This window comes from Scleropages formosus, chromosome 4, assembly GCF_900964775.1.
Source record: "Scleropages formosus chromosome 4, fSclFor1.1, whole genome shotgun sequence".
NCBI classification, from domain to species: domain Eukaryota; kingdom Metazoa; phylum Chordata; class Actinopteri; order Osteoglossiformes; family Osteoglossidae; genus Scleropages; species Scleropages formosus.
This window is the reverse complement of record NC_041809.1, coordinates 26,693,664-26,714,958: the sequence shown is the minus strand read 5'-3', so window position 1 is coordinate 26,714,958 and position 21,295 is coordinate 26,693,664. Positions and strand designations below refer to the sequence as shown.

The 21,295-nt window shown below is 43.1% G+C and overlaps 2 protein-coding genes across 3 annotated transcripts; one reads left to right on the top strand and one right to left on the bottom strand.

Moving 5' to 3' along the window:
- Window positions 1-1,079: 1,079 nt before the first annotated feature.
- Window positions 1,080-6,342, bottom strand: tmigd1 (transmembrane and immunoglobulin domain containing 1). The gene is made up of 5 exons (XM_018730562.1): window positions 6,264-6,342; window positions 3,366-3,647; window positions 2,941-3,225; window positions 1,481-1,584; window positions 1,080-1,159 (listed from the first exon to the last, which is right to left on the bottom strand). Exons 1-5 carry the CDS (start codon window positions 6,340-6,342, stop codon window positions 1,148-1,150), a joined length of 762 nt encoding a protein of 253 aa, XP_018586078.1. The 3' UTR covers window positions 1,080-1,147.
- Window positions 6,135-20,082, top strand: slc47a1 (solute carrier family 47 member 1). 2 transcript variants are annotated; one of them, XM_018730577.2, is made up of 18 exons: window positions 6,135-6,450; window positions 6,884-7,220; window positions 7,983-8,084; window positions 8,479-8,547; window positions 9,265-9,413; window positions 11,568-11,610; window positions 12,177-12,221; window positions 12,871-12,968; window positions 13,161-13,258; window positions 13,851-13,964; window positions 14,523-14,590; window positions 16,049-16,157; window positions 16,438-16,513; window positions 16,657-16,726; window positions 17,064-17,196; window positions 18,092-18,186; window positions 18,323-18,457; window positions 19,536-20,082. In XM_018730577.2, the coding sequence occupies exons 2-18, from the start codon at window positions 7,041-7,043 to the stop codon at window positions 19,845-19,847; spliced, it is 1,896 nt and encodes a 631-aa protein (XP_018586093.1). In that variant the 5' UTR covers window positions 6,135-6,450; window positions 6,884-7,040; the 3' UTR covers window positions 19,848-20,082. The 2 variants fall into 2 exon arrangements, with proteins under 2 accessions (XP_018586093.1, XP_018586095.1); XM_018730579.2 differs by lacking the exon at window positions 6,135-6,450 and having other exon boundaries at window positions 6,780-7,220.
- Window positions 20,083-21,295: the final 1,213 nt, after the last annotated feature.

Here is a 21,295-nt window from a genome sequence, read left to right as displayed (position 1 = left end):
CGCCAGCGAGCTCTCCGATTGGCTCTTCCTTGTGGCCTTTCCCTCCAATAAACAACGCCCGATGAGAAATCTGACTGTTTCGCTACGTTCTTCACGCCACAAACGACGCTTCGACGTACTGTTCGTTGGAACATGCTAGAACGGTTGCTCTTTCGTCATAGTTTCACTTTAAAAGACTTAATCGGAGTCACTTTGTTGAACCTCTCGATCTATTTTTGTCAGTAAAAACACAGACAAAAACGCTATTTCAACATTGTACATTTATTTGAGGTAAAAGTTAGATACAGAACACAAAACAAGCTCAGTTAGCTTGTCTTCAGAGAGCATTAAGACATATTTTGTGTACTAGTATGATATGAGAACTTAATTAACTCTGCTAAACATGCAAGATAGAAAAAATGAATAACAGGTGAATACAGTTTTTGAGAAGCCTTCGTCCTTGTAAGAGAAACAATATTTAAAAGTTTTAATGGTTTTATTTCCCCTGCTGGCCCTCAAGTATGGCTATGTCCTTCAAGCTGTCAATCAATGTATAACTTTTATTTCAGTGTTTTCAATGTATAACTGAGTCCCTCCTACCCCAATTTCATAGATTTTATCCCTCTAACAAATCAAATCAAGACATAGAATGTGAGTTAAGTGTGTACACCAGTCTAACTTTGCGGTCAGCTGGCTATGTCAGGACATGATTGGTTTTGAGTGCCGCTGCGGTTTCGGGAGTTAGTAAAAAGTGTGGAAAGAAACAAACAAGGTTTACTTAAGAATCACATGTCTGCAACTATGTCTCTCTTTCTGCTAATGTAATGCACAAGTTGTATTTTCTCTGAGATGTATGTAGCTTTGGAGAAAAGCATCTGCTAAATGAATAAATGTAAATGTAGTAGCAGTAGGGGTGCGGTGGGTTGGACCACAGTCCTGCTCTCCGGTGGGTCTGGGGTTTGAGTCCCGCTTGGGGTGCCTTGCGGCGGACTGGCGTCACGTCCTGGTTGTGTCCCCTTCCCCCTCCGGCCTTACGCCCTGTGTTACTGGGTAGGCTCCGTGACCCCGTATGGGACAAGCGGTTCTGAAAATGTGTGTGTGTGTGTAGTAGCAGTGGGGCTTGATGGTTCAAAACCTTTAGCTTGCAGTGTTGACTCAACAGCCTGCTCTACTTGCAGCACTGAGAAAAAAGAGAGAGAAAAAAACGGGGATTAATCAGCACCGTGTGCCTCTGTGTAGAGTCGAGCTTTTTCATATGGTAGCCAGTAAGTCATTATGTTATATACAGTATACAGACAGCTGGTTAGAGTAGAATTGCCTTTTGACACACAGGTCACAGGTTCGAATCCCACCTCCTGTTGTTGTAATGTTGAGCAAGGTACTTGCCCTGAATTGCCCAGTCATATAAATGGGTAAGTAATTCTAGGTATCTTAACATTGTAAGTCATTTGGAGGAAGGTGTTAGCTAAATGAATGAATGTTGAAGGATACGAGCAGATACCTTTGTGATCCGTTTCCACCTGGATATGAAAGCCAGAAGGAGAGTACAGAAAACCACCACCACGCCAGCAATTACTGCGCCCAGTGGGAATGTAACTGTCCTATCTGGTTGCAGAAAAGAGAGAAGCACATTACTTTTGTGAACTTCACGGCTGTTCTATTTTCGACAAAAACCTTGTAGCTTGTCTTCAGTTATTTCCTTTAGCTTGGTTTTACTTTTTCAGTTTAAGATGTTAAATATTTCCACAGCACTTTTTGCTGAGACATCCAATAATTAGTTACATTTTGTCCGGACTCACTCAGGCAGTGATGTGCTGACTCATACCCTGTAATTCACTGGGATCAAAAATTATCTTTAGATTTTACAACATACTCCACCTCAGCTCCCACTGACATAACTACTGTATAAATCATTGTTCAACAAAGGTAGTTTAATGGGGCAGCTCCCAGTCCTGGTTCTGACTCCCAGTCTCTGCTGGCTTTGGATCACACTGACCGGCTTGTTATTATTAGTACTGGCTAATAAATTATCCTAACCTGGCAACACAGAGTGCAAGGCTGGAGGGGGAGGGGACACACCCAGGATGGGAGACCAGTCCGTTGCAAGGCACCCCAAGCAGGGCTCGAACTCCAGCAAGTGAGACTCTGCCAAGCCCCCTGCACCACTGTCCCACTATATTTATTTCAGTTCAATTAAATTAAATTTTATAGAGCGCTCTTAGTATGCCTGCTGGCCACGGAGGAAAGGAACAAAAAACTCCCAACTGAAAGTCAAAAAAACCTTGGGGGGTCCATGTGTCAGTGGCTACCCAACCCTCCTGGGCATTCTAGATTAAAAAAGACTTGTATATCAATTTACAACTAATAATAACATTATAGATGAGTGTTAAGTTCATGGTCTAGCTTAATATTCCTATTTTTTGCTTTCTGAAATGCAAAAATGTACAAAGACTGATTTCAGTTCTTTACATAATGTATACCATCATTCATAACTTAATCATTCCTTTATTTTACTAGTGCTGTAAATTTAGAAATGATTAAATAAACCATTTACTTGCACAAACAAGCAGTATATTTGTAATTATGTGCTTGAGAATAACCCAAAAACATTACACACATTTTTCCATACATTGCAGTTTCTCTTTACTTCTCTCCAAATACCAATTTCACTGTCAGTATGACCCACAAATTTTCTGGGTCATTTTCATTCACTTCAATGGCAGCAACACCTATGCTACCTTAGGTTATAAATATCACCCTAACTCCATATAGAAATATAACATCAGGACTGAATGGAATGTATTGTATATATTTCACATGTTAGGCAAGTGCACATTTTGCATATAGTATGTTGCAAGACTCTTAAATTCATGTTCTGATTTAGCATTTTAAAGTATTGTATCTATAATCTATTGTAGCTATAACAAAGTTTGAAGGAAATAAGGTTTCTGTAAAACAAACCTTCCACAGTGAGAGAAAAGATCTTAGTCCTGATTCCAAACTTGGGGGATGTGACCACACAGCTGTACTGGCCCTCGTGGATCTCTCGTTGCACTTTGGAGATGGACAGACGTGACTCCCAGGTGTTGTGGAAAAGTTCATAGCCACCACTTGCCAGGTCCAAAGCTTTGTCATTTTGCTTCCATGTCACAGTCACCTGGGGGTTGGCATATATGTCACAGGCCAAACTTATCTTTCCACCTTCCTCTATGGTGATGTTGTCAACACCTGAGAGATCTGGAGCGACTAGAAGAGAGGGGAACACTAGTTAGCTTCTGTGCTGCACCAGTCTCTGTCCTGCAGTGATGTTCAACCTTGATCTCTATCTGTATCTCTGTCACTCACTGAATCTCTATCTAGCAAATTCCTTAAGGCCCGACACTCACAGAAGACTTCCAGTTGTACGGAAGCATTGGCAGCAGCATTACTATTCAGCTGGCACTTGAAAGTGACACCGTCATCGTCCTGAGACACGGGGTTCAGACACAGGCTGCTCTGGTTTAGCCGATTCCACTCCTGCAGGTGGATTTGGGCTCCATTCCGGAACCACTGCAGCTCCCGATCCACCAGACTTGAGGACTCCAGCAAACAGGTGAGAGACACAGTTTTTTCAGCCTCTATGCTAATCACACCTCCATAGGCTGGAGGACTGGACTCCACCCTGAGAGCTAGCAGAGGAAAGTCAAGGACAAGAGAAGGTAGGAAATGACAGATAGATAGATAGATAGATAGATAGATAGATAGATGAAACTGGCTGCAAATCCAAAATGATACAAATCTTACACAACTTCTTCTGTCACACCAACATACTGTTTTTTTTTCATTTCTGTGCAAAATTGAATTGTATACAAATTATGTGATATACACACAATAGTATTACATAGATATAAAAATGAATTGGTGCTCACCTTTTGTTTCAGAAGTGTAGCAAGAAAACAGTAGAAGCAGCTGAAAAGCTGCCAATATCGTGTTCATTTTTTATTAAAATACACCTATAAACATAAAGAGAATATCACATTCATTTTTATTCTTATTATCTAAAAGGTTCAACTGTTAAAATTATTTAAGTACAATGTATTAAAAAGAGCTATATTTTAAATACCAGCTCAAAATAAATGTCCATAGAAATGTTCGATATAGAAAGTTATTAACCTGGGATAAATATTCACTTCTCTCAAAATATTTATGTTTATGTTCAAGGTATTTGAACCCAATTTCTTATGATAACATATATTCAACAAAATTATTTTAAAATCTATTTTTCTTCCATATGGGCCACAAGACCAGAGCTTGAAGAGACCAATAAGAGAGCGAAAAACCCAACATATACACGTATGTGGAAAATTCATCAAAGAGAACTATCAAAACTTTAATTATGCTTAATTTTCAGTACTACTGGCTACATACCCTCTTATGTTGTCCTTTGTTATACCCCTCTGTATAAACTCCAAAGGATGGTGGAATCTGTATGAAAGGAGCAGACTCTGTCCTGATGGCATTTATATACTGTCAATTCTGTCTTTTTTATAATGTTTTCTCAGAGAGACGCACCTTTCTTCGTTCACAGTCACAAAAGTTTTATAATGTTAATTGAGCTCTGAACAAACACCGAGACGACCCGAGTACAGCAATAGGAATTTCTTTGGTGTTAAAGCAACTGCCAAGTAGATTTGTAAGGGGATGGGTACAAGGAACTTAACAAAGATTTAGGACTTTTTCTGCTTGCTTTAAGCTTTTGAGAGCAAATGCATCCCTATTATCAAAAAGTGAAAATGTGAAGTGAAATGCAAACCCAAGAAAGAATCTGAATAATTATACCACAAACATAGCTCAAGTGTCACTGACAAAATCAAAGTTGTTTCATCTTTTTATTATTGGGTGTGGAGAAGTGTACATTTCTCATATAACCTGCAAAAAAGTTAAGTGATGTGATATGATTTAAATCTGATCACAAGTAACAGAGCTGAATATCCATAATTTACTACAACATTCTTGAAAACCCCAGATTACCACTGCCCCGTTAGTTCCTTACCACAGCAAACTGAAAGGAATTGACCCACCCTAGTTTATTTTGCAGATACTACATACATTGTCAATGTTATAATGGAGACTTGCGCAACATCACCAAGAAATTATATGCTTACAGAACATACATTCAAGGTCAATTCAACTGTCAATGTCATCAGAGCAGCGGGAAGATAACTCATGTCTCGAAACCTCCAATGGATGTTCGCCAGTCCTCCCGACCTTAAAAGGTTTTTATACATATAGCCTTATGCCCTGAGTTGCCGGGTTAGGCTCCGGTTCCCCGCGACCCTGTATGGGACAAGCGGTTCAGAAAATGTGTGTGTGTGTTGTTTTTGTCTCTCTTTCTGTATCCACCTCTTTGTGTCAAACCATGCAAAGAGTTCCACACCGAAAACAAACTCTAGTGAACTTAAAAATTGAACAACACAGGAACCCTGCGGCTGTTAAAGAACTGTACCTCTCTATCCCACCACAGTGGGACGAATTTCGTGGCGCTACAGTGAAGCTCATGTAAAAGGGGGACACACATTGTGGCACATTTTATTTTTTCCCCCCATAAAAGGACAGTGACCTGTGAGTGTGTGTGTGTTTTTGCAATATAATAGCTGAATGATAAGACACCTATTTAACAGGGCAGAGATCTGTGGAAACCAAGGACCAAAGGTTCATTGCACACATCAACGCACTCAGATTCACAGTGTTTTATTCCTTAAGGTGGAATATCAAACGCTGCCCTTTACCTGAATCTCCGAACTGACCACATTCCCGTATCTGCCTTGAGACAGAGGCACAACCACATGCCATAATCTAAAATAGCATTTGTAACAAATATATCTTAGTCCTCTCTCACCATTATGTAATAAATAAACAGCTGTATCACAAAAGCAGTGATTGGATGAGAATATTTGAAATGGGGGGGGTGTGGGTGCGGTTGCACAGTGATGCAGTGGGCTGGACCGGGTCCTGCTGTCCGCTGGGTCTGGGGTTCAAGTCCCGCTTGGGGTGCCTGGCGACAGACTGGCGTCCCGTCCTGGGTGTGTCCCTTCCCCCTCCAGCCCTCCGCCCTGCGTTGCTGGGTTAGGCTCCGGCTCCCTGCGACCCCGTATGGGACAAGCGGCTCAGATAGCGTGTGTGGAATTGGACTGGCTTCATGGGATAAAGGTCACATGTGTCTGAGGTCAGAGGTTTTGTTTATCAATTTGAGCTTTTCCAGGGCTTTTCAGAATCCTACCTTTATTCCTTCGTCAAATAACTACCTGAGTCTATAGCGTTGTGTTCATCGACGGCAAAGAGTCTGGGCAAGACCGGATTTCCATGAGCCACCAAAGCGACCATGAGGGACAAACCACCTTGAAGTCTCATGTCACTCTGCCAGCTAAGTGTACCTAGAGCAAAAGTAACTCAGCAGAGTAACACAGCTTCCAAGCGACTGTGGATGTGCATGTAAGTCCAGCAAGACCAGTCTGACAGAGGTGGCATTCGGTGAGCAATGTGGTGTGGGGTCAGACCTTAATGTGCGACACTACATCAAGCCAGAACAAAGCAATGCCATTTTATTGTAGATTTTCTTCCCCCTGCATCAATTAATTAAGAGGGGCTAAAAGAAATCCGGCAAAAACAGCATGGGCCGTGAAAAGAAAACGCTTAGCTGTTTATATAGGCATTCCTGATAAGATTAGCGTGACGTTGTGAGGCCTGACCCCCCCCAGCCTCCTACCACCCCTTCAACCCCAGCGCTGTTGTGTTTCTGCAGGAACTTATAAACGGATTGATTGTGGCAGCGCTTACAGTGGCCCCGTGGAACACCAGGCTGCAGGTTACTTAATCAGTAACCCATTGGTTTCCCTTTTTTGCTCTCTTTTTTCATTCTTTTCAGCTGTCTTTGCCTCCATGGACTTTTGAAGAAGCTTGTTCTCAAGGGTGGAAGGCATTTCTTTCTCTCTATCTCTCTCCCTCTCCCTCTATAGCCCCCTCTTTCTCTCAACTTGCCTCACACTCCCTTCACTCCCAGTAGCATTTTTCTCAAGGAGGACATGCAGAGAATGGAAAAGAACAGGACCCCGGACATGCTCGGACCCCCGTGCAGTGGTGGGCAGGTTGCCGCGGTGACGGGTCCCGATCATGGTCTCCTCCGCTGGCGCTGTGTGCATCGATGGATCCCTGCAGCTTACAGAGAGGAACTACAGCAGCTGCTGCGCCTGACTGGGCCCCTGGTGAGAGCATGGGGAGAGGGGTGCAAGAGCCCCCCCCCCCCCAACACTACCCCTTCTGTTTACCCGTCAGCTGGTTCCCACGGTAACAGTGCCTGCACCATGCGCTCCAGTCACACAGGGAGACAGAAATGGGTGACTTGGGTCTCCTCTGAGGGGTGTACTCACTTCATTTTCTATAATGAACCGTCAGAAAGAAATGAATAACGTCAGGGCGGAGAGGGACCAAAGTTATTGGGATGGGTGCTGAGTGCAGCATGAGCTGACTGACCCCGCGTTTGTGTGTGGTGTTGAACAGCGGTTGTAATGTCACCGGACAGACGTTAGATGAGCTGAGTTTCTCAGAGGATGGCGAGTGTCACTTGGCTCTGTTCGAGAACATTCTGCTGTTTCTGGCTGTTCTCCTACCTCTCTTCCCAGTTGGTGGTGCTGCACGCGATGCTGCGGGTGAGAGTCACCCGCAGGGTTTACTTCTTAAGTGTATCAAGCTGTAGCCTTTAAAGGCATGAAGATAGCATGCTGATATTACTGGAGATACTCCTCCACTTGTTCTCACTGTGCTCAGTGTTGTGGAAGAGAATAACAATCACTGTTGTCACAGTGTGGTGCTGCAAGGTGATTGCTGAGATCATTACATGTAAATGTAAAATTACAGTTGTTACATTTGTTATACTGTCATGTGTGAGACTTGCTGTGTGTTTACTGCGAGCACCTTGTCGTGCATGTATCCTGTCCTGTCCATCACGTGCGCCTCTGCCTTCCCAGCTGGCATCTCGGATCCTGAACTTCCTACTTCCCTTTATCAATGCCATATTCTGTGGGCACCTGGGAAATTCAGAGCTGGCTGGCTACGCCTTGGCTTCAGCGGTAACACATTTTCATTCATTCATTCATTCATTCATTCATTCATCTAATTTTACTTTTTGAATGTCAAAAAAGCAAAATGTCACATGTAGAGGAAATCTGTCAAAAAACACTCAATTAACATCGTCAAGGAAAAAAATGCTAAAAAAATTCTCCGGCCTCATGTTGTCATGGTTTTGAAAGATTCTAGCTGAATGTTCTGTTTAAATGATAACTACATCTTGCAATATTAATCTCTGAAAAAAAAAAGTCAATAGCTACTGTGAAATGCCGAGAGCCCAAAGATGCAACTGATAGTATTACAAGTGCTTCACAAAAGCTATTAGAAATGTATCAGCTCAACCAAATTAGGGATGGGCAGGAAACTGAAATCAGTTTTTTTCACTTTATCCCTCAGACCATAAATGTCACCTCAACGGCTGTAGGATATGGACTTGCTTTGGCATGTGACACTTTGGTGTCCCAGGTGAGTTTTTTTGTAATGTTATCACAGTCATGCAAAAAATATTTTTTGCACACAATGTCCTGAAGGGTGCTAAAACTACAGCATTGATCTCAGCTGCATCATGCAACAACAACAACAGCAATAATAAGAAAATACTGACGTAAGCCTCCACGCTAAATTAAGTATTTAATTCGAATTCAAACTAAGAAACATTTTTTGATTGTCTTGAATATTCACTACTGTATATCTGATTTCCTGTTAAAGACACTAAGAGCTCCCTACCACAGCCTTCAGTAATTGACTCTTGTTGTGTCTTCATTATTATTACATGACCATTATTATCTTATATATTGTTATTTTTATTCAAAAGAACATAAACTGCCTAAACTCCTGTTACCAGTGTATATAATTTGGGGGTTGCAGTTTAGTATAAGAATTGAAGAATTTTTCACAAGGGCACAACAGTAGAGCCCCTTCCAGTACTTGGTTCTACAACATGCTTATTTAAGTGCATGTAGTGCTTAGAGCTCTTGTCTTTGGACCCAATGGTCACAGGTTTGATGTCCAGCTGTAGTACCCTTGAGCAAAGTACCTCCCCTGAATTGCTCTAGTAAAATTACCCAGCTGTATAAATGGGTAAATAATGGTAAGTGGACTAACACTAAAAGTTGCTTTGGAGAAAAGCATCAGCTAAAATGAATAAATGTCAACATTAACAAAGTCTCTTACCCTCCACAGACCTTTGGGGGCAAGAACCTAAAGCGTGTTGGGGAGATCCTGCAAAGGAGCATCCTCATTCTGCTGCTCTTCTGCCTGCCCTGCTGGGCTGTGCTTGTTAACACTCAGTCCATACTGATCGCTCTGCAGCAGGAGGCTGAGGTGGCCAGGTGACTGTGCGCCAACCAGGGCCCAAACCCACATCTTGTTACTCAGCTTTAAGCAGTCATTTCTCTGGAAACCACTACAATATTTAAACATTGCTCAGAAGATGCTTTTACCCTAAAGAACTTAAGTAGCTTACACGCACACACACACACTGACTGAAACTGCTTGTCCCAACTGGGGTCACGGCAAACTGGAGCCTAACCCAGCAACACAGGGCGCAAGGCTGGAGGGGGAGGGAACACACCCTGGAGGGGATGCCACTCCATCACAGGACACCCCAAGCAGGGCTCAAACCCCAGACCCGCCAGAGAGCAGGACCCGGCCAAACCCACCGCGCCATCACATCCCCTTTTAAGTAGCTTACAGATTTACCCATTTATACATTTAGAGTTTACTAAAGAAATTAGCTGTAGTAATTGATTCACTAATGAAGCCTCAGGCAAAATTGTCTGGTGCCTTAATTATTTTTTGCTCAAAATATATTTTTCTTTTGCCTGTAAAGAAATTATAAATCCTGGAGTACTTAATATTTTTGCCCGGTTTCATGACGACAGTCCCCCCAGGAAGCTGAAGTTTATAAATCTTGCAACACTGCCTGCTTTCCAGGAGTGTCATTTCTTTTGTTAAACCTGACCCAGTTATAAATTATGTATGTTTGCTGCATATAAAATGAGACAAATTTTGTTTTTGTGATATTTTTGAATTTATAAAGTCACTTCTAGCATGGAATAATTTTGATTTACACAGTACAGCACGGCTATGATATAAAAAATACAGTATACAGCATGTCTGAGCTCCCAGGGACAGAACTGAAATATTGTAAATTTCTTATTGTGCTATCAAAATTTCATAGGTGACTTGATAATATCAGCATGACCAAGTTTATTTATTAGTCCATTTCAGAAACAACAATGTACAGTTCTCAAGGTTGAAGAAATCCACAATGTAAGGATTGTTAAGTTTAACTATCAGTTCTGATTTTGAAAGTTAGAGGCCTAGAATATGCTTTAGAAAGATTTTAAAATTGTAAACTTTTTTCGAAACTAATTAAAACATTTTTGCACAGTAAAAACTGAAACATTAAAACATGCAAAGACATGCTGTTCAGGTCCCCCCATAGTGTGTGAGTGACAGAGAGAGAGTGTGTTTCACTGATGTATGGATGAGTGACCCATTGTAAGTAGTTAATCTAGCAGTGTAAGTCTTTGGGTGCTCTGGTTTCCTCCCACAGTTCAAAGACATGCTGTTCAGGTTCACTCACAGTGTGTGAGTGACAGGGAGAGTGTGTTCCACTGATGTATGGATGAGTGACCCAGTGCAAGTAGTGGATCTAGCAGTGTAAGTCACCTTGGTGAATAAGGTATGTGGGCTGATAACACTACATAGAGTTCATTGGAAGTCGCTTTGGACAAAAGCGTCTGCTAAATCAATAAATGTAAATGTAAACGTACATGTAAAAAAACACATTTTCTACAGCATACTGAAATGAGTACATTTCAAAGGGAAAGGTCATTCATTCTGGATTGAAAATAAAAAAAATCACAGCCTTTCTGTCTGGCATATCTCTAAAAAGGTAAGTTCCTGTCAGCTGAAATAGGATTTACCTACAGCAGCTGAACTGATCAAAATTTCTGCTACACTAGAGCAATTTACTCTGTTTATTTGCTTGCTGCATATTAGAACCATACTAGAGTTCAGATTTTCGTTCTATGGATTGTTGGGCTGTGTAGTGAATGGCCGAGCCTGTTCCTGCTGTTTTCTGGGGATGGCAGCTTTATTACTGAAACAAAGATGTTTGCACCCGGCACCATTTAAATTGTAGTGTTTCCACATAATCGCAAAAGCCTCCAATTTAATGAATGACTTCAGACACCCAATGAGTTTGGATTTTTGAAATTGTACTTTTATTGGGACTTTAACCACACTAATATAAAAATTAATTAGGAGCATAAGAATGTGGGGGTTACCATAGGGTTTGGAACATAACAAGCATGGCTTCGGGGCCCTGCCTTTCCTGCTAAATTTTTGGCAACCACATTCACCTCACGACCCTGTCCGAATAAATTTGCAATAAATTTGGGTTACGGTGCAAAACAGCTTGGACTGCGTATATGTTTTTGTGCCACTGCTAATCAAGACCATTTTACCTGTTTCAGGATTGCACAGCTGTATGTGAATGCCTTCCTACCAGCTGTTCCAGTGAGTAAACAGCACATGTTGAATATGGTTTTGATGAGAAACTGATGTAGCAATGAAAGAGATGGGCTGTGTTGGTAATGCGCAACTCTTACTATCTTTTGGTTTAGAAATGTGAGTGTGTATACAGTTTATAGTAACACTAGTTTATAGTGACACTCCGTGGCACACTGGGTCTTAGGGTTGAAAGAAGCAGGATCAGGAGCAGACCTTTGTCTGTCTCGCTTCTCCCTCTTGCTTTTGGTCATTCAAAATGTTCCCAAGAGCTTTAAAAAGGCAGTGAATCGGGGGATGATGCTGTGCAGATGTGTGTATGACTTGTCCTGTTTCCTTTTTCATCATCTGACTCATATTACATATTCTTTCTTGCCTTTTCGTATTTACAAGCTCGTAGTGAAGGGGAATAGTGGATTTCAAGCCTAAATGATTGAACCCAGACAATTCTGCATACATTTTAATACACAGAAACATACAGTATGAAATCCCTATAAATTACACCAGCCTTTTTGGATTTCACGGATGCAAATTTATTCTGTGCTTTTTGTCTCATATTTCTGTGCTTCATTTAGGCAATGTTTCTGCATCAGTTACAAGTGGCTTATCTTCAGAACCAGGTACAACATCTCAGTTTCTAATTTTCTTGCATCTTTATATGTTGTTCTTGGGACAGTCAAAAAGTGGGATGTATGGAGATTATAGGGAAAGGGGTGGAAACCCTATTAGGACAAGCAGGATGGAAGATAGTGGATGGATGGATGGATGGATGGATGGATGGAAACACACACACACACACACACATTTTCTGAACCGCTTGTCCCATACGGGGTCGTGGGGAGCTGAAGCCTAACCTGGCAACACAGGACATAAGGCTGGAGGGGGAGGGGACACACCCAGGACGGGATGCCAGTCTGTCGCAAGGCACTCCAAGCGGGACTCAAACCCCAGACCAACTGGAGAGCAGGACCCGGTCCAACCCACTGCGGTGGTGGAAACACACACTTTTAAAATGCATTACTCGGCTACTGATTTATTTGCTGTTATTACTGTCAAGTTAATGTTGACGAAGAGCAAAGAATTGCCATGGTAACCATCCGGCCCTGCTGCTAAGGGAAACCTCTTGTGGCCATCTTACCATTAAAGTAATTGAATACACTGCGCACACATTGTGTAAACCATCCAGTCCTTGTGTTAAGTAAGGTCTTCCCGAGTGTTGAGTGAGATCAGTGCAAGTGTGTAAAGTTAAATGCAAGCATCTGTGCCCAGGGAATCACTCTACCCCAGCTGTATGTGGCAGCGCTGGCCAATGTCATCAACATCTCCGCTAACTACATCCTCCTCTTTTGGATGGAATTGGGAGTGAAGTAGGTCTGCTTTTTCTGACCGTTATCAATATATTTTTATACGTGATTAGAGCAATGGTTCAGATGTGTTTGCACTGCTAGTATGCAGGTATGCATATAGTATCTACAGGATAGGATTCACTGGTTGAGTCTTTACAGTGGTGTGTTTCTGTCTGTGTATGTGTACACGTGTGTGTGGGTGTGCACGTGCAGGGGGTCGGCAATAGCAAACAGCCTGTCCCAGATCTACAGTGCCATCCTTCTCCTTTTCTATATTCGCTGGAAGAAGCTGCATGTGAAAACATGGGGAGGTGAGCAGGGTTCAGAACTAAGGTTGTACTGGATTCAGTCTTTATAATGAAACAGGCTTCATGTTCAGATGCATACATGAAAATACATGTGACTGGCATTTATTATTCAAAAATTCAAACTAACTGTTGTTTTTCTGAGTTCAGGACCTTCTGTTCAGACATGAAAAGGTGAATTCACTTCGCCCATGCGCTCTTAAGTTCATGTAAGGTGTAAATGTTCATGCACTATAACTTTAACATGATGCCCAGATAAACCTTTACACAGCTATTCCTGTAATGTAATGTAAACGTTTATATGTTTCTTAAAAAAAATTACTAGCAAGGTGATTTGGAATCGTGGATACTTGGATAAAGTTTTATGCAACTGCTCGTGTGATGAACATCGGTTTTTATGGTGGAAAGAAACTAACTGCATTTAAGAATCACGCATCTGCATCTATGTCTCTCTTCCAGCTCATCTAATGCACACATTGTATTTTCTATGAGATGTACATCGCTCTGAAGAAAAGTGTCTGCTAAATGAATAAATATGCATGTAAATGTAAATGAGCTGTTTATGGGAAGGGGACTCACGCCTCTCCATCTCCTACAGGGTGGTCTCTAGCGTCGCTACAGGAGTGGGGCTCCTACATGCAGCTGGCCATCCCGAGCACACTGATGCTCTGCTTTGAGTGGTGGATATATGAGATTGGCGGCTTCCTGGCAGGTATTGTGTCCCTGTAACTCTTGCCTCATGCCATACTGGGAGTCTGTCAGTCACCATTGCTGAACACCAACTCAGATCGGTTGTATATCATAACAAATTGGTTCTATGATAGATATAATCTTTTGTGGATAAATGCTAGAATATGACAAATAATGCATAAACGCAGTGGGTTGGACCGGGTCCTGCTCTCCGGTGGGTCTGGGGTTCGAGTCCCGCTTGGGGTGCCTTGCGATGGACTGGTGTCCCGTCCTGGGTGCGTCCCCTCCCCCTCTGGCCTTACGCCCTGTGTTACCGGGTTAGGGTCCGGTTCCCCGCAACCCCCTATGGGACAAGCGGTTCAGAAAGTGTGTGTGTTTCTCATCTATATGTTCTATATTATAAAAGAGTCTTTATTCTCATTTTATAAATCTTTGCAAATCATACTTAAAGAGCAAAAAGAACTTCTTCCTTGGCACAAAAGTTTAGATCCATATGCACCACCTGCGATTAGAGGTTTTTCTGAAGTCCTGCACACTGAAGTGTGCTTTGTGCCCTTTTCCTTCCTTCTCCCATTTCCAGGCATGCTGGGGGAGGTGGACTTGGCAGCCCAGCATGTGCTCCTGGAGCTGGGGGCCATAACCTACATGGTAGGCTGCTGGAAGGTGGCTTGTGCTTAGCCTGTGACAATCCTCACAACACTCATTAACTGCTTTGCAGCACAATAGCAGGCAGTAATTACAAGCAGTTATGCAACAGGAGGTGTTCTGACTCAGCTTTCACGGTTCTTCTCGGTTCTTCTCAGTTTCTCACTTTAGCATGTTGTCAGTCCGAGCTGTACGCTTCTTCCTTCTGTTGCGTTCTGCGTGTGTCTTTGCCTATATTTCCACATTGTTATGTCTTTAAAATACGGCCAAGTCTGTATTCATATTTCATCTTTTAAATTTTTTTTTCACCCATGTGCTTTTTATATCTTGTTCGTATGATGCTGATTATCTAATGTTCCCACAGCGGTTGTTATCTGTGCTTTTTCATGATTCGCTTCTTTTGTGTTTAAGTGTCGCTGGCTCCTTAAATTATGAATACGACTGAAATGTAAATCTGTTGGAAACTTTTTTGTTTGCGACTTCAAAGTTACATCCCCCCCCCAACTCACACACGAGCGGCACTTTAATAACAGTTTGTTTCTGTCTCAGCATTAAGGGCTTGTATCTTCTGTCTGTTGTGGAATGGGCTTTTTTACCTGGAGTTATATTTCACATTGGAGAACAGAATCTGCAAAACATACAGCATCAATACAAATATTACTTTCTCCTCTTTGGGTGCAACTTACTGACACCTGCTGGAAACACAAATCACATTTGGCCCAAAACAAGCATTTACATTTATTCATTTCGCAGACACTTTTGTCCAAAGCGATCTCCAATGAACTCTATGTAGTGTTAACAGCACACACACCTTGTTCGCCAAGGTGACTTACACTGCTAGATACACTACTTACACTGGGTCACTCATCCATACATCAGTGGAACACACTCTCTCTGTGTCACTCACACACTATGGGGGGACCTGAACAGCATGTCTTTGGAGTGTGGGAGGAAACCAGAGCACCCAAAGACTTACACTGCTAGATGCACTACTTACAATGGGTCACTCATCCATACATCAGTGGAACACACTCTCTCTGTCACTCACACACTGTGGGGGAACCTGAACAGCATGTCTTTGGAGTGTGGGAGGAAACCAGAGCACCCGGAGGAAACTCTTGCATACACGGGGAGAACATGCAAACTCCACACAGACTGAGCAGGAATGAAACCTTCATCCTCTTGCGCCACCCAGATGTTGTGAGACAGCAGCACTACTCCATGTGCCACCTTGCCGTCTGTAAAGTTTCTGCTTTTACATTGGAAAACCAAAAACGTTAGAAAATACATAAGCAAAAAACTTTTCTGCATTAGAAAATTCCCGTCTTGACCGTCTGCAGCCGCTGTGTGGACCGTTCATCAGTAATCATGTCTCATCTGAATCCAGAGTTGCCTCTGCACTTTGTGTCCATACCTGTAGCTCCTCTGTGAAAGTACCTGTGTCCCTGCTGTGCCTTCCAGTTCCCGCTGGGCATTCACGCAGCTGCCTGCGTGCGCGTGGGGAATGCGCTGGGAGCCGGGGACACGGCCAGCGCCCTCACCACCAGCAAGGTGTCTCTTGTGCTCTCAGGTGAGGCGGTCCTGCTTGTTTCCAAGACTCAGTTCTTTCTTTCATAGTAGATGACAGTGGATGCTCAGCTGAGCGATGAAGCGGAAAAACATATATAACAATAACTTGGGCGAACTGCATAACGGTTGCGTAACAAAGCTCTATTAGGATCAACCAGAAAAATTCTGCGAGTCGACAACGTGATCATATATCAATAGTTTGCTAGTGAAATATCGGTTATGCACGTACCGCAGAGGTACCCCTCACTCCTCGGTGCTCTAATCATTGCTCGTTGCTGCAGGTGTACTAGCGGTGTTTCAGGGTATCGTACTTGGCTCAACAAAGACTGTGGTTGGATTCATCTTCACCAGTGATGTGTGAGTGCCTGCTTGACATACACAGCCCCAGAAAGCCATTGTGCTTTGCGCTGTTGCGTGAAAAAGAAGTTTAAAGGCAGGTTTCATGGACAATGGACAGTCACGTAACACTTTTCTCTCTCTCACCTGTGCCCTGCTGCTAGAAACATTGTGAAGGAGGTCTCCCGCACGCTGAACGTGTACATCTTCCTGCAGTTTTTCGATGCGCTCGTGGTGAGTTTTTCATGTTGTCATCATTTGTATCCCGACGGTTCTCTTTACAAGTTATGGAATGATAGAACAATTGGCAGTGGCATTTACTAGTGGTTAATGTCTCACAATGCATAACCAGAGGACTGTAGTTTGAACTCTGCAGAAGTTTTCTGCTACAGTGCCCCAGAACTGAAACCCAAACCCGAACAGACCTAAAAATAAAACGATCCAAATTGAGTCACAGTCCATGTTGCACCTCTGCATTTGAGCATCAGCATTTTCATTGCAGTTTGGGAACACAGGTGTGATGTAATGTGGCAGGTCAAAAGTCCGTGTCTGTGATGCTCTGATTCTCCAGTGCGTCAGTTCCGGAATTCTCCTAGGGGCTGGCAAGCAGAAGATTGCTGCTGTTGCCAACCTCATCTGTTACTACACCGTTGGGGTACCCACAGGCATCTCCCTGATGTTCGCTGCCAAGCTGAGGATATCTGGTAAATTTCCCTGTTATTGCTATACAACAGCTGTGTTCTCTCCAAAAATACATATTTGTAAGATAGCAAAGTGGCTGAAGCCACTTGTCCTAAGCGGGGTCGCGGTGAGCCGGAGCCTAACCCGGCAACACAGGGCGCAAGGCTGGAGTGGGGAGGGGACACACCCAGGGTTGGACACCAGCCCGTTGCAAGGCATCCCAAGTGGGACTCAAACCCTAGACCCACCAGAGAGCAGGACCCGGCCAAACCCACTTCGCCACCACGCCCCTTAAGATAACAAAGTTCACTTTGGAAATTTGATTTTAAGAAAAAAAAAAAGAATATGATTTTGGGTTTCAGAGTTACATAGTCTTGATGTGGGTTTGTCGAAAGGTCTGTCAACTAGTGGAAATGATATTCTACAGTATGTTTCAATCTTTTATGTTTCTGGCCATTGCTTCAGAAGCACACTTTTACTGGGAGCTAAGTATTTCTTCCCTGGGTAGAGAAGACTTGAAATAGTACTTGAATTGGATCCATGATCATTCACACACCCACACACACATTGACTGAAACCACTTGATCCAAGCAGGGTCACGGCGAACCGGAGTCTAACCCGGCAACACAGGGCACAAGTTTGGAGAGGGAGGGGACACACCCAGGACGGGATGCCAGTCCATCCCGAGGCACCCCAAACGGGGCTCGAACCCCAGACCCGCCAAAGAGCGGGACCTGGCCGAGCTCGCTGCGCCACCACGCCCCCCTATGATTGTTCACTTGTCGATAAATAAATGGTTGATGTGGATCAATGTTTCAATCAATCAGTTTTGATGAGCTCATGATGTGTCACGTGCGAGCTGTCTTCTGTTCAATCCAGGTTGTGTTGTGATGGCTGTCATTCTCCTGTCTCTCTCAGGGCTGTGGCTGGGCCTTCTCATATGTGTTGTCATACAGGCTTTCTTCTTCATCACCCTCATCTTCAAGATGAACTGGATTCGAGTGACCGAAGAGGTCGGTCGCTTCAGACGGTGCAGATGAAAGTGTCTTCTAAGGAAAAAAGTCATGCAAAGTAGTACTACACCGGGCAGTAGGTTTTGTGCACTTCACTTCTTTCACTTTCTCCCATGTGTCCTGTTACGTGCGAAAGGCCCAAAAGCGTGCTGCGAAGGGCGGAAGAATCACATGCGTGGGCCCAAGGCCACCCATTGGAGGAGAGCCTGTGATTGACACACTGGTCCCAGAGAACTCGGATGGTCCAAAGGAACCGGTCGAGACGGTGCTGGTAGGTGCTGCCAGAGATCTGCACATTTCTACAGAACTGGAAAAAATAGCAGTACCAGGCTGGGATACCCGGAGCACAACGCACCTTTGGCCACTAATCAGGCCAAGAGTAATTTCTTATGTAAAGCAGCCACTTTATAACACACCTGCTTCTAAATGAGTGAGCAGCTGAGTTATATATTTTAGAAATCAGTTACGCTTTAATTGCACTTTCCTCATTTATATTCTAAAATTTCAAATTCAAGCAGACTGAACTGTTTTTACCTTTCAAAGTCAGCACTGGCACTAAAGCGAACAAAAAAGAATAGCGATGTGGGCCCCACTTAGTTCACTTGCTCCCCCGACAGTTTCTACAGCTCACCTCCGGTGTTCATGTGTGCTGGTGGTTCTAAGAGTGCCGGTAGGAGAAGGTCTACTGGCAATTGGAGATAATAACATTCAAAGTGGCTAGAGGATGATGAGAGCTGCACATATTTGTGGGATGGATAAGTCAACAATAAGGACTGAATAAACATTTATAACGTATTCTTATTTCCATTTACTTAAAATTCATTTGTAATGTATGAAACATAAAAAATATTTAAAAAATAAACTGCGTTTGGGAGCGTTTTTTTAAATTGTAACGTCACACACATACTGTCAGAAGCCGCTTGTCCCGAGTGGGGTGGTGGCGAGCCGGAGCCTAACCCGGCAACACTGGATGCGAGGCTGGAGGGGGAGGGGACACACCCAGGATGGGACGCCAGTCCATGGCAAGGCACCCCAAATGGGACTCGAACCCTAACCCAGCAGAGAGCAGGCCCCGGCCAAACCCCCTGCTCCGCAGCACCTCCCTTAATTGTAATGTCTTCATCGAAAATTTCTATGGAACGAAACCCATGAATAACTAAAGACACATTTGTATTATTAAGCATTTATTGATTATGACTGAGAGATAAAAATGACTTTGGAGTTGTGAACAGAACAAGACATAAACAGTTTTCCTTTCCCAGTTGTGTTTGTAAGCTGATGAGCCAGTGCATACTTGGTTTTTTCTGCAGGCTGCGCTGTGACACTGTATGCCTCTTCTTTTTTCCCAGCTGTCGACAGAAAATGAGGACGGTAAGACCAGGGACTACCCCTTCAGTTGCAACAAGGAGCAACACAAAGAGCCCCAAGCAGATCCAGAGGCCCCCAGGGACCCCAAGCCACCCCTTTCTATTCCCCAGCTCTTACTGAGGAGAGGCATGGCCCTGCTGGCAGCTATCCTCACCCTGGCCGCGGGCATCATAGCCCACTTTACCTTCCCTCCACCTGATCTAAGGAACACAGGAAACAATTATACCCTGGTCTGGGGAAATTTCTCAACTTCCACCCTGACGCCACTCATCAACACAACCCGGCCTGCATGAGGTCACGGGTTCGAGAACTTGGGGTCAGAACTCCTGCCTTACCCCTTGGACCTCTTCATATTGGTATCCTCTGTGGCCGAAATGGGGACTGTCTAGCAGTTCAGAATTCGGAGCCAAAGTCTGTTGTTGATGCTAATTTTCTTCATATCATTTCAGTTTAGAGCACTAAAGTCATCATAAAATATGCATCTTATTCTTACAATGTTTCGGGATTTTGAAAAATACTTAGTTTTAACCTCACTGCATTTTCTGTGGAAACTTCCATGTTTTTCTAATTTTTTACCTAGTATCTCTATGATAAGTTCAAATTAAAGTATGTGTTAATTTTATTGAATGAACTAGTATTTGTTATGCTCAGAAATGTATATGGTTTCTGTAATAATGGTATTTGTTGTGCTACTATCAAGATTTTAAAATATATCACTACACTGTGTAGACATGCACTGCTTGGCATTTTCCTGCCTAAATAAGACCTGCTACGTAGTGCTACATAAGTACATGCTATATCCTTGGTTGGAATCAGGGTGGTGAGGAAAAAATCCCAGTTGGGCGTTTTGAGCTTATCTTGTCATCATATTCAGATTTAACACGCTAAATGTGAAGCAAAGGCATCTAAGATCTGTTTTTCCCACAAGTGCCTCAAAACAATAAAACCCAGTCAAAATCAGGTGGAAGCTTAGAGAAAAGTACCTTCTGCTGATGTAATGCACTTTTTGTATTTTTCTCTTGAGATTCATGTCACTTTGGAGAATAGCATCAGCTAAATGAATACATGTAGAAGAAAATGACCCCTGTTGGCACAACCCATCTGAAAAACCTGAAGGACAATGACAGATCACCCGAGCGACTACACGGTATACTGCACATGGAACATCTAAATCGGTGATGTATTAGATTTGTCAGAGCAGAAAAAACACTCTCAATGGGTCTGAACTTCTCAGAACTTTGCTAATAATTGATGAGTATTTTATGAGTAGTTTACCAAGAGCAAGGCCAACCCACGGGTGCAGCGGGTCACACCGGAGCCTCAGAGTTCGTGAACTTTGGATTCAGACATAGGTTCGAATCTGGTGCGGTTTATGTGAAGCTGGCATATTATCTTTGCATGTCTGTTAGTTTCCTCCAGATGCTCTGATTCCCCCCCCCCCACAGTCCAAAGAGATGTGTTTCAGATCAACTGGTGACTTCAGATTGTTCACAGCATGTGCTTGAGAATGTATGCGTGTGAAAGCTAAAATACGTCACATGACAAGATAAACGGTGTTGAAAAAGTTTGCAACTTATGTCAGACAAAGGGAATCTATGACAATAATGTAGGTTTTCAGTGAAACAACTTTCAACTGTTAAGTCGCTGCTGAAAGTGAAACTAGTTGAAAGTTAAAGTTCGTTGACGGCGATATCTAGGAGGCTTGATGGTGACAGAAACTAGAAAAATCAATATATAATTT

What these genes read in the sequence shown, in the direction of transcription:
- tmigd1 (XM_018730562.1), bottom strand. Translation starts at nt 6,342, where the DNA reads ATGGTCGCTTTGGTGGCTCATGGAAATCCGGTCTTGCCCAGACTCTTT. An exon ending in ACACAACGCTATAGACTCAG is followed by an intron (nt 3,648 to 6,263) that starts GTAGTTATTTGA and finishes TTCCTCTGCTAG; the next exon opens with CTCTCAGGGTGGAGTCCAGT. An exon ending in CTTTTCTCTCACTGTGGAAG is followed by an intron (nt 1,585 to 2,940) that starts GTTTGTTTTACA and finishes TTCTGCAACCAG; the next exon opens with ATAGGACAGTTACATTCCCA.
- slc47a1 (XM_018730577.2), top strand. Translation starts at nt 7,041, where the DNA reads ATGCAGAGAATGGAAAAGAACAGGACCCCGGACATGCTCGGACCCCCG. An exon ending in TGCGCCTGACTGGGCCCCTG is followed by an intron (nt 7,221 to 7,982) that starts GTGAGAGCATGG and finishes CTGCCTTCCCAG; the next exon opens with CTGGCATCTCGGATCCTGAA. An exon ending in TGCCAAGCTGAGGATATCTG is followed by an intron (nt 17,197 to 18,091) that starts GTAAATTTCCCT and finishes TGTCTCTCTCAG; the next exon opens with GGCTGTGGCTGGGCCTTCTC.